Source organism: Magallana gigas, chromosome 8, assembly GCF_963853765.1.
Source record: "Magallana gigas chromosome 8, xbMagGiga1.1, whole genome shotgun sequence".
Lineage (NCBI taxonomy): Eukaryota > Metazoa > Mollusca > Bivalvia > Ostreida > Ostreidae > Magallana > Magallana gigas.
Window position 1 is genome coordinate 26,642,826 of NC_088860.1, and position 13,277 is coordinate 26,656,102.

General features: G+C 33.2%; 1 protein-coding gene across 1 annotated transcript; it reads left to right on the forward strand.

The window, feature by feature from the left end:
- Nucleotides 1-654: 654 nt before the first annotated feature.
- On the forward strand, nucleotides 655-10,837 carry LOC105319095 (RNA ligase 1). Its single transcript, XM_034471711.2, has 7 exons — nucleotides 655-915; nucleotides 4,365-4,519; nucleotides 6,546-6,630; nucleotides 7,320-7,407; nucleotides 8,856-8,971; nucleotides 9,960-10,126; nucleotides 10,608-10,837. Exons 1-7 carry the CDS (start codon nucleotides 705-707, stop codon nucleotides 10,824-10,826), a joined length of 1,041 nt encoding a protein of 346 aa, XP_034327602.2. The 5' UTR covers nucleotides 655-704; the 3' UTR covers nucleotides 10,827-10,837.
- Nucleotides 10,838-13,277: the final 2,440 nt, after the last annotated feature.

Sequence of the window (13,277 nt, forward strand, 5' to 3'; positions counted from 1 at the left end):
TTAACTACTACACAACTGTAAATTGTTATACTTGACAAGAACCTTGCAAGTTGTAAGAACTTGTGTTCGAACCATTTGTTTATGCAATAAAATATGTTAATTAATAAAATTATATCTCACTTTATAATTATTAATATTGAACAATTTAACTTATTGCTATTTGATTGTCTAGACGTAAAGCTAAAAAGACGTAAACACTGAAAAGTATAGATCCATTTGTGCTTCAAATGAATAAGAACATTGACAAATTAGCTTGAAAAAGATTTTTTTTACTGGAATAGGCCTATTGAACATACGCAAACAAAAACAGGGCGCGAGCCTTAATTGTTTACATGTCAAAGACTTGAAATTTCCTGTATCTTGCTTATAACTCTACGACTGACTCTCAGATTTCATTTGATCATTAGAAATGCATTCCTAAAGCTTTGTAAATAAGAAAATCAGAAAAATAGAATTTGACCAAAATCGTGACCATGCCCCTTTCAGTACCTTTTAATGAATAAAACGTGTTTAGATGGCGGCTAACACCCTACACTTCAAGACATTTTTTTAAACAACTCTCCCCCAAATAGACAATGTTTGGTACATTTATATTGTAAACTATGGCATTTTATAAACATCAACAGTTCCTTTTGGGTCCTATTGGGTCCTTTTGGGTAAATCGATGCACCCAGCAAAAATTGTAAACACCGACTTGGCATGGGATGATGGACAAATGTGGAAAAGTTCAGCAGAAGGTTTCATGTGTATTTGAGACTGAAATACTAAATGAACCTTCAAATAAAAGACAATTTCAAGGCTACAAAGTTGTTGCGTCGGATGTTTTAAAAAACACGGCGCTTTTGAGTGATGTAACGCGGTCGATTGCAACAGAAAAATTGGATGGGACCTGTGTATTTATTGCAGAATTTAAAGGTACACGCATAGGGTGGATAGCAGCTTAATGAAAAGTCGTGTTTTAATGATAATCATCTATTCCAGACCTCTCATTACAACCCCGTTCAGGCACGAAGCATCGTTTTTGAAAGTTGGGGGGGGGGGGAGACTCATCCAAAAAATCTTGACAAGCCAAAAAAAAAAAAAAAAGGGGGCAAAGGTTACTTTCCACAATCCTAAACTGGGGGGGGGGGGGGGTGGGGGGTGTATACTTTTAACTTCAATTTCACACCACGATTATTTCCTTATTTTCAATTCAAATTTTTACATGGTCCCATAAAAGTGGGTGGGGGGGGGGGGCAACTCCATCTTGGGGGGACCTACTGCAATACCAGAAGAAAGAGATAAACACAGGAGATAAATTAAGAGCCCAAAGTATACTATAGTCTTGTCTATACTCTGTCCCATGATATTTATGCAGCACATTTAGACGATTTTCAATTTTAAAAAATAGTAACACGTACTTTCAAAAAAAGTTCAATTGAAATAGGCGAGAGAAAAGTATTCAAAGTATCTCTATTGACACATACTACTAATCATTTTTCACTTGGAAAAATTCAAGAAATGAAAACATATTTGTTATGGCAATACACACATGTACATGTATATAATGGGAAATGATGAATCTTTTTCCATTCGGAAAGTCACTTGGAATCAGAGACATGAATAACAGAGATTGGCAACTCCGCCATTGCCATTTGCGTGTTTTGTTGCTGAAAAATGTTACGGGACTAACATTACTTTGAGAACTGCATATTAGTAAATTGATATATTGATTTTAAACCAAAATAAATTGTTTTTATGAAAAATGTGCTTAGGATTTAGACATTTTTGAAACAAAAAATTGAAAAATAAGATAAATCTATACATGTACTACTATATTAAAATAATAGACTCAAATATTTGGGCTTTAATACCGATAAATTGGAAGAGTAATATGTTTTGTTTTATATATTTCAAACATCAATGGTACCTAAAGATTACGGATTTGTTTTTATTTTTTCTCTCAAGCTTCGCTAGTTACATGTAATAATCAACTAAAATTCCTTTAAAAAATCCTGAAATCGTCTGAATTTTTCTGATTTTACAATCTTACAATTGTATTACATTTACGCTGAATCATGGGGTGCTCTTTAGTTTATGTTTCCACAATATCACATTTGCATGGATAAACTAAAAAACAATATGATACGAATACGTGTGAATTTTCATTAAAAATTTGCTATATATTCCGTTCATTTAAGAAAATACGGGAGATAACTCTAACTCAGTGCGTTTAATATGAAAAATTCCGAGAGTTGTGAATGTCAACATGGTGTGCAAATTTGTTGTATCTATTTCGTAAATGCCTGACATAATATGCAATGTCAACCCGTGCACGCATGGGTCAAAGTCTAGTATATAGAATATATATAGGCCAGCTATAAAACACTGGCGAAATCTTGGACGACGGGTAGCCAACTGCCACTTAAAACTCCTCTTTTAATATTGTTTATATGACATAAACTCATGAAAATATAATATTTTGAATGTTTAATTGATAGGATTTATTTCACTTTATTTTCCTACGTTATCATCTGGGTACTTTAAATGTCTGTTGCAATGCAAAATTACCATCGACATCATATTTTTAGCCATGTATTTAAACCTGATAAAGCTAGAGGGGGTGTTGCAAATCAGGGGTCTTTCATCCTTTTGAATGAGCATTGTTTGAACCCTGAGGTATTCATAAATATTGAGCCTATGAGCAAAATGTGAATTGAGGATATCTTGGGACGGAGTATAACAGTTTGGGACACATTTAGCCTGTTTGATATATGATACTCCAAGTAATATAATATGAATTTAAAGTGTAAATGGTGAACATTTTTTATTTGATATTTTTGATAATTTGCCTGACTGTTGGGGGGAGTGCAGCTTGAACTACACATATCTCACATGCATCATTGTCAACTACACCCCATAGACTATTCTCTTTTGAGAAGTGGACAGGCATAGCCAACATAGTGGATGTAGGCTATGCCTGTCCACTTCTCAAAAGAGAATACCCATAGGCTTGCTGACAAAAGAATTTCTTGACAGATTTGTCAATTTAATAGCTCTGTCTTTCTCCCACACACTGGTTCTTATATAGAGCTTGCTTGCTAGTTGTGCTCTATTTAAATTACTCTTTGAAATATAAATCAAATTCAACGACTTTGGTAAGCAGATTGTCCGATAAGCCATCAATTTGTAAGATAGATCCTCAAGAAGGTCTTACCGGTATATCTACAGACAGATCAATTTCTATAAATGTAAGGTTACAGAAAAACTGGGTCATTGCGTGCAAATCCCAACCTGTTACATGTAATTAAATTTCAATGGGATATATTATATAGGTAGGAATATAATCCCAAATAGGATAAAAAGGACATATATTATTGTATATGGCCAAATAAACCAAATTTTAAATAGTATCATATCAAAATCAAATCTTCATAAAACAATAGAGATGTTGTCTATCACATTATTATTGATATTAGTCATCATACTTCAACAGCTAGCTGTTCTTCTATTGTGTCACTTAAATGGGCTAATTAACGCAATACATGTATTACAAACAAAAATAAATAACAGGGACTCTTCGAAAAAAACAATGGAGCGCATATGTCTGCTTAAGTACGATTTTAACATATGACTTTGTGTTCATATAATTATACACACCATAGTATAAAATAGTACTTGAGAAAACATGCACTTGATGTTTCCCAGTCAAAAAACCATAGGAAAACTTCCATAATTTGCTCAAAAACATTAATTCATCAAAATTAGACTATCTTCATTTTTGACATTATGATGTCACTTGGATGATTTTAGTACGATTTTAACTATTTTCAACCAATTTTGGGAGTAGAAATGCATAATACCGCATATAGTCCTTTACAAATACAAGGAATTACATAGATTGTATTTGGTATTTTTATGCACACCTGCAATATGGTATTAAAAATTGCATGTGTGGATCTAAGGGGGATGAGGTGGTCGGGGGTCCAGATTCCCCTGGAAAACTCAAATTTTTGTAATTCACATTGTAAAATTACTGAATTTTAAGATCTTTAAATATTAATTTGTTTTATCTTACTAATGTTGTTTAGCTAATTTTGGTATGCAGTCTGAGTGATTACTGTATATAAGGAAATATTCACCCCCGTTTTATTTTCGCCCCTTTTGCCCTGGTTGTCGGTAGACAAATTTAAGACTGGGCGAATTCCAATGTCTCAAATCAAATCATAGTAAATACAAACGTGTCTGGGCAAATTCAAGACGGGGCGGAACTGTTTGAAAGTGTAGAAGGACGAAAATTACACTGGGCAAAAATAACCCCGTATACAGTACTTGCAAACATATGTTAGATATGGATTTACTCTACTTTTGTACTGATTATCCAGGTCGTCCATGGTTGTGGGCTCGGTTGGACAGGAAACCAAATAAAGCTGGCGACAAGCGATTCAAGCAGTACAGGTCTTCACTTCAGAAGTGGGAACAAAGCTCTCAAGATCTACCTAAGCCCTCACTTGAATGGGACATTGAGAAAGATTTTAAGGTAAGGTTAAAAGAATAATTTTTAGTTTTTCTGACCAAAATATTATATACAGCATTATTATAATGTGCATGTATGAATCTGGGCATTGTCTCAAGCCATGGGTTTTGTGTCCATTCTATTAATTACCACAAATTTGTGGAAATAGAATGGACACAAAACCTGTGGCTTGAGGCAGTGGGATCTTGGATGGGGTTGGGGTGTTAGGGGGTTGGGGGGTTAAACTCGCTTAGTAAAGTTATCGAAAATAGACCTTGGACCCCCACCCTTCCCCTGCCAACACAATTATTCTTTGGACTGGACCCCACCCCCCCTCTCCATCCTTTGTAAATTTTCAGGATCTGTAAACAATGTGCCAGACTGGTATTTTTTTGATGTGGTATCGGCCATCTCCACATTGTTACACACTTCCTATCAAAATAAACAATGAAAATCAAGTATATGTATTTTGTATTTTTTTCTTTACCAATACAAAATACCTTTCTATATGAAAGTATAGTGAACATAAACACTAACGAACTCAATTTACTATGTATAACATGGGTACTCAACAGTGTAGCACAAATGATTGAAGCATTACCTACAAATCTGTAAGTCATGACTTCGAATTATGCTGGGGCTTTATAATTTTTACCTTCCCAAATTTTTTAAACCATAATTTTTGGTAAAATATTGTAAAATATGAAAATTCTAAAATACGGTATTGAAAGTGTTTTGATTATAATGTACTCTTATCCACATTAGAATTTTTTAAACCATAATTTTTGGTCAAATATTGTAAAATATGAGAATTCTAAAATACGGTAGTGAAAGTGTTTTGATTATAATGTACTCTTATCCACATTAGAACTATTTTTACAAGACCTTGGACTTTCAGTAGGACATAACTATCTAATTTTTGCATTAAAAAAAGGTTAAAAATGATGCTGGTTTTGAATGAAATATGCGCAGATTGCATATTATGTGCTCAAAAGCCAGACAAATCTTGTTGATTTCAAAGCGCCATGGCTGAGTGGCCAGCAATGAAATAGGCTTTATATATGTCACATTGCTATTTGTAACAACTTCCCAAAGTTCAAGCTCTCATTAACCACAGGCGTTTCATAACAACTTAATTGATTCTAATTGAAACATTTGCAAAGGGGAATAACTCAATTTTCATATTTTAACTATTTAAAAAAAAATTGAGTTATTCCCCTTTTCAATACTGCAATGAATCAATGCGACATCATTTGACTCGATGTGTCTGTTGCCTATGCCTAGAAACAAAACATTAATTATTTTGGGCCTCATATGACAACTTTTATTACACCTCATTCTATCTGCAGATCCAAATTAAACTGTAAATGTAGCTTTTGAAATACTGGTAATGTTTGAGTAAAATATGAAAATTGAGTTATTCCCCTTTGCTTGTTGTGAACAAGAGCTTGGACTTTGGAAAGTTGTATCAAACAGCGATTATATATATGACATAAGACCTATTTCATTGCGGGCCACTCAGCCATGGTGCTTCAACAAGATTTGTCTGGCTTTTGAGCACATACTGTGAAATCATTGGATTTCGTGGTAGCTCCATTTTCATGGAATTCGTGGGTATGTCTCATCCATGAATCCATGAATTACCATCCTCCACGAATTAATAAATTAGGGCTAAAAAGTAATAATTACTTTTGTTAGTACAGTGTAAGAGATTACATGAAATTAAGTCCCCAGGAACATGTAAAATTAAAGCAATCCACAAAATGGCCTCCACGAATATAAATGATTCCACACTAATATACAATTTGTGCATATTTCACTTAAAACCAGCGTCATTTTTAACCTTGTCCTACTGAAAGTCCAAGGTCTTGTTAAAATAGTTCTAATGTGGATAAGAGTACATTATAATCTTAACTACTACAAATAGAAAGTTCATAGTATGCCTAACTAGGCAGAACAATGACTATATATGAATTTGAAGCATGTTTAGTGCAAAAAGGTCACACAAGCTTGAACAATAACTAAATAAGAGGGCATTTATTTTTTTTAGCAAGTACCAGAGCATTGGATTCCTGCCTCTGATGTCCCTATTGTAAACGGCCATCCTCAGCCAGATCAAAATGGACACACCCCAGGTATGTTGGGGGGGAAGGGGTCAATGCATTCATGCAAAGAAAAATTTGAGGTGGAGAAAAGACTAATTGTATTATTAATGTGACAGTCAGACCGGTTCAAATACCAGTGCCATATAGCTCAGTTGGTAGAGCACCTGACTAGAGATTCAGGGGGTCCGGGTTCGAATCCCGGTATGGTCCGTCATTATTTCTCCCATCTCGTTACATTATGTTTATCACATTTGACACTTGCAATTTATTGTTTGACATCACTTATGATGTTAAAATGATTTGTGTTTATAAAATTCACAAAGTTTAATGCGTTGAGAAACAGCTAGGCACCTGACATTAAAGGTATAAGAAATTTCCCTGCTTCATTATTGAGATAGTACAGAGAATTATCTTATTATAGTAAGAAATGTTTTTAACATGTTGAAAAAAATTTCCTTATTACAATTAAATAATTTCATGTGTAATATTATAATAGTAGTACATGGATTTATCTTATTAGTGAAAAAAATTTTTATATGAAAATATTATATGTAAATCAAAAGCCTCAATTTGGAAAGGAATTGGAAAACATGTATTCTTATACATGCATGCATATGTATGTACAATGAACTCGATTGCCCCAAACAAAAAAAAACTATGAAGTGTGGATTCCTGGTTTTCATAAAGAGCTTTTATTATAACAACACAATACAATGTAGGTTGGGTTCCAGTGGAGAAGACTTCGCGACAGTATTGCTGGCATGCCTCGGCTGTTGACTTGGACCGATCTCTTGGATTGTTTATGGGGTAAGTGGGGTACCTTCATCATGTTCATTAAACACTTTCTTTAATGCAACTAATGGGTTTTGATATATTTTGATGGAAATTCAATCCTTGCTATGTTGTTTGAATAAATCATGATAATTTAATTGAGCCGCAATTTTGGCATGATTACATATTTTCAACTGCCATCTGCAAAGGTATCAGAGTCTATTTAAATCTGTAAAGTATAGATTGAATGTTGCTTAGCTTCAAGAATTGACTCTTGGTTGTCTCGTCTCAACTTCCGCTCAATTTCTCATACCATGGAAGTTGCCTTAAACTTGGCTTTTAGCAATGTTAAATGCAGTGGCTCTTTCTCTTTATTCTTCTATTTAAAAATCAATCAACAGTACAATTTCTGACTAAAGCTTCTACCCAAATTTATGTTGACTGAGAATTGCCTGCTTGTGAAAACATCTATTATGGTCAGGACATTCAAAGTTCTTTTTGCCAAATGTCACTGGTTCATTCCCAACACTTTGTGCTTTATTCAGTTTCTCAAATCAGCAGAAAATTACTTGATCATGTAGGATAGTATGATGAATAAGTAGTATTTAAGTCAGGTATGGGAAAAAATATGCAATTTTGGATTAAAAGTTATGTTTTCACAAAATGAACAAAATTAATGCCCCAATCAAGATTCGAACTCATGGTCTGTGGTTTCTGATACTTATACCATTAGTTGAGCTAGGATGATATTCAACCAAATCTATTGATACAAATAAACAAAAACATTTTAATTGCCATCTTGTGAGGTACGTAGTGTCAAAAAAAGTATAAACCTTGATGAAGTGGGGAACCTTAATTAATTAAACTTTATTTTGCATTTAGATAATATGAGAATACTAGTAATTCAGCTGCGATTATTTTCTGGCTTTTACCATCACATGATCTTGACATTAATTATTATTCCTAATTTTTTTACCTTGGTTTTAAAACTTTATTCACTGATACAAAATTGGTACAGAAAATATGAAAATTTAATCCTGTTTTACTTTGCATGGACTCAGACTTGTGCAACGATACAAGGTACATTTCTTTTCATGTTGCAATACAACTGTACTGGTTTTTACCAGCAATTTTGCAAGGAATCCATATCTTAGAGAAAAAATTCTACTTTATATAATACATGCATTATGACCAATTCATACATTTTGTTACCCTTTACTCATATCATATTCCTGCAATTATAAATATAAAAAAAAAAGAAGAAATTTAATTATGTCATTTTTGGTTTGTTGAAAATATGAATTCTCAGCCAAATGTATCCCCAACAAGTATTCATGATTTTATAGTGTCACTACTGAATGTGATTTTGCACTTTGTGAATTTTAATCAATGACAATTCCTGAATTTATTGAATCAGAATTTAACTGTATCTGAATTTGTTAAGTCCTCTAGTCCTCAGATGACATGTTACATTTTCATTACAGACAGGGGGAGGTTGTGAGTGGGGCTCATCATCTGCAGATCCGTGTATTACCTCTACAGAGTGTTCTTGGCCACACAGCAGAGCTGATAGGAACACACATCAATGCCAATGCCTACAGTAGGGAAATACAGTCACGTAGTCCTTATGTAACTTTCAATAGTACCTGAAAGTATTTAGAAAAAAATTCTACTTAAAACTTGTTTTTGAAATAAAAAAAAACATTTTCCTCTGCAGTTTGTGTAATTAATTGTTCTTTTGACTTTCCCTTTCCATTTGTATTTTTTTTTCACTGACACTTTGGTTTCTTTTCCTTATATGACTTTATTTCATCCTCCTCTCCATCTTTGAAGTTCCAAAAAAAGATCTGGTCTGTTTTTAACTTACAGTAATATCATTTTTTTTTGTCTATAACAAGCATATATACACATATGAATTAATATCTGTGTGGGTATCTATACAGTCATAATTTCAGCCACTACAGTGAGTGCTTGTATATACTGACCTCTCAATTGATGTACCGGTACTTGTGTCTAATATTGAAGTCTTATCTAGGAGAGGGCATTCTAAAGTTTTCAGAACTTGTACCTTGTCCTTTTGTTTTCACCATCAAACAATGAAATATATTTTAACATTTGCAAATGTGTTTTCTTATATAAACCTTTAGAATAGCAAAAATGTTCAATTCTGTGTGAACCTTCTCATGACATCACAATGATTATGACACGCTCTTATCTCTTGTTGGTTGGATTATTGAAGGCATATAAACACGGCAATTTTAAAAATTCTGAACGATTTGCCTCTTTCAAATGTAAATATATTAAGTGATATAAAACAGCAATGTTAAAAAGTTCACCAGCTAGGATATGAATTAACTTGGTTGGTCACACGATCTTCTGAGATGCCCTTTGGGCTCCACAGGGTTTGATCATGTGACCAACCAAGTTCATATCCTGGTGAACATATATGATGGTTGGGAATTGGGGGGGGGGGGGGGGGGGAGGCTGAGGGAGGTCCTGCTAAGATTATATAATTTTTACTTTTTTCAATTCATATACAGTGTACATGAGTTTACATGTATTATAATTTACATTAATTTTGCCTCCAGATATAGGCAGCAAAAGAGATCCGCTTCATTTCCTGGTGATTCATGGATCCATCACTTTGTCGGAACCACCTGAAGTTTCTCTCCCAGCAATCCAAACTTGGTTTTCCACAGAGCAAGGACTAGTCGAGGGGATTGTTTGGCACTGCTCTGATGGCAAACTGTTCAAAGTAATTATAAGCTTTGAGGAATTAAATCAAAAAGATATTAATATGATAGAAATTGAGCATGCCAATCATCCTAGTAGATAATTTTTTGTGAATTAAATATCAGAGTATAAGATTGAACTAAATGTATACATATATATGTCTTGGAACCTCCTTTTAAATCTGTTTTTTAGCAGTGAGTTGATCGATGCATGCATATATATGAAATAATGTTTTGCTGTTCACACACGCACACACTAAAAATGTGTATGTTAGGTACATGTGTGTAGAATGGAAGATTATCTGAAAACATGTACATGTACAGGTATGTGGTGGAGTCCAGAAAGTGTTATAAATGCCTTACTGCTAATGGTACTCAGATCCACCTCATAGTCACTAGTTGTTGCATATTGATCATAGCTAATTATAGCAGAAAACTCACAAAATCAAATTATATTAATGAATATTGAATGCCTGTCTCTTTTGCACTTTTGTTTCCCCACAGATTCACAGACACCATCTTAATTTGCCCTGGCCACTGAAAGATGTAACGCCTGTTTTGTCTCGAAAAAAAGTGGAAATTCTCTTGGACAATTTTGAGAGTGAATCCGAGGATGATGTGAATCCAGTTTTTTTGAAGCTGAAAAAACATTCTAACAGGACTTGTGATTCTGTTGTGGACTTGGCTCAACTGTTGGAAAAGGATGAAAATAAAAATGAATGAAAATCAGTAAACTTGTCTGTGTATACATTCCAAGTTATACTCAATAATTTAATTATCACATGCTCTAGCTATGTATATATATTCTCACATTTTGATTATGACGCCACTTTAGTTATGTCAGGGATGTATATACCATACAAATATTGACTGGGGTTGAGGGCAACATTAATTATATTAGCCCCTGAAGGGATGAAATATTGCCCGACGCGAAGCAGAGCTAGGGCAGTATATTCGTCCCACGGGGGCTAATATAATCATTGTTGCCCGAAAACGCAGTCATCATTTGTTTTGTTATATGAAAAAAATATGAAAAATTCAAGAAAGGATTTGAAAACAGATCGCCGTAATTTTATAGGCTCAACATAGAATTCAATTTTGCGCAAAGTTCATTTCCAAAATATCGTCGGCATCAAAATTTCACTGGTGATATTCCACCATCCGTAGGAACTAAGCTAAAGATGTTTTACCTGATTTTACTTCGCAATAATTTGCAAATCCATATACCCATTATGATAGCAAACCATCGCGTTGCGCATTCGTTGTTTACTTGCCTTGACTGATTTCTTATTATGACGTCACATTGTTTTGGAGTCGCGAAGAGTTATTTACGTCATCCTTTACTAGTCAACAAATCAGAGGCAACTAATTGAAATAGAGGGAATATTCTCTAGATATTATTCCTAGCCGGTCAATATAAAAAAAATATTGACTGGTCAATATTTTCGGGCAAGCTAATATTACAATTATTGACTATTTGTCTGTGTAGAGTTCTATACTGAGAATATACTACTGAATATAACAATAAGTATATACCTCCCTGGCTATGTCTGCATATATGGGATCCATTCCCTGACATTTTAGATCATATAATAATTATTGAATTATATGACTGTCAATGTTGATAATTACTGACATTGAATTTTCAATTACTAAAGGGTTTTTTTTTAAAAATTTGATTTGATAGGAAATAACTGATTTGGGTCTTTTTTTTCACTGGATGTTCCCAACCTAAACATGAAACATTTTTGTGTGTGTTTGATAAAATTACAATTGAATTGTAATTTTGTATATTTATTTTGGCTATTCAAAAAAAAGTAGATTATTTATAAGCATGCAGTTAGTCAATATTTTGAAAAACGGAATAGATTTTAGGGCAGGTAATTCAGTTCAGTGGGCATTTTTTCATACATCGGCAATGCCAGGATACTACATGTACATGTATTTCATGAACTGAATCTATTTTTTTATTTTTTTTTATTTTTGTAAATCTGAACGCTGCCAATCCATACCTAAATTATTCCATTTAAAACTACTTGAAATATTTTATACAATACTTTCAGTTTAAAATAAAATTGGGGCGCCTGTAAAGTGCGAAACGAAATCGAAACGAAACGAAATCAAACGAAACGAAACGAAACCAATCGAAACGAAACGAAATCAATCGAAACGAAACGAAATCAAACGAAACGAAACCAAAAATCGAAACGAAACGAAACGGAATTTAAACAAAACTAATATCAATTTTGACTACATAAAAGTGAAAATAAATTCATTGAAATAAATTTTTGAACCATAAAATATAACTACCGGTATGTTTCAGATTGGCGCTGTAAATTTTTAAGCCGATTATCCGAAATTTGCAAAAATTATATAATTATGTAAATAAGTGATGTACATTCCTATACCTTTTAATGTTTCTAATTTGTTTCATTTAATGATTAAAAAGATATTCAGACGTTTTGAGAGAGAGAGAGAGAGAGAGAGAGAGAGAGAGAGAGAGAGAGAGAGAGATGCCTTAAAACTTATCAGCGACATCACATAGCAAAGTATATACGCAAGTTTGGGAGAGAGAGAAAGAAAGAAAAAGAGAGATAGAGATATGAGGATGATACTAAAGGGCACATTCTAACATCAATTTTCTTTCTGTCGATTTGAAATATTGTAAAAACTAAACGATCGAATACAATGTGATTTAGAGCATACTGGTTGGTTACCAGTTTCTAACATATAATAAGAATTGTTTTAATATGTATAGCATGCATTTGGACGTCGTAATTTGACAAAATTAACTTGCAATATAAAGATGATTATACTGTAAACGTATTCTAAAACTGTCTTTACCCCTTTTACCATAAAATATAACTACCTGTATGTTTCAGATTGGCGCTGTAAATTTTTAAGCCGATTATCCGAAATTTGCAAAAATTATATAATTATGTAAATAAGTGAAATTTCGGATAATCGGCTTAAAAATTTACAGCGCCAATCTGAAACATACAGGTAGTTATATTTTATGGTTCAAAAATTTATTTCAATGAATTTATTTTCACTTTTATGTAGTCAAAATTGATATTAGTTTTGTTTAAATTCCGTTTCGTTTCGTTTCGATTTTTGGTTTCGTTTCGTTTCGATTTTTGGTTTCGTTTCGTTTGATTTCGTTTCGTTTCGATT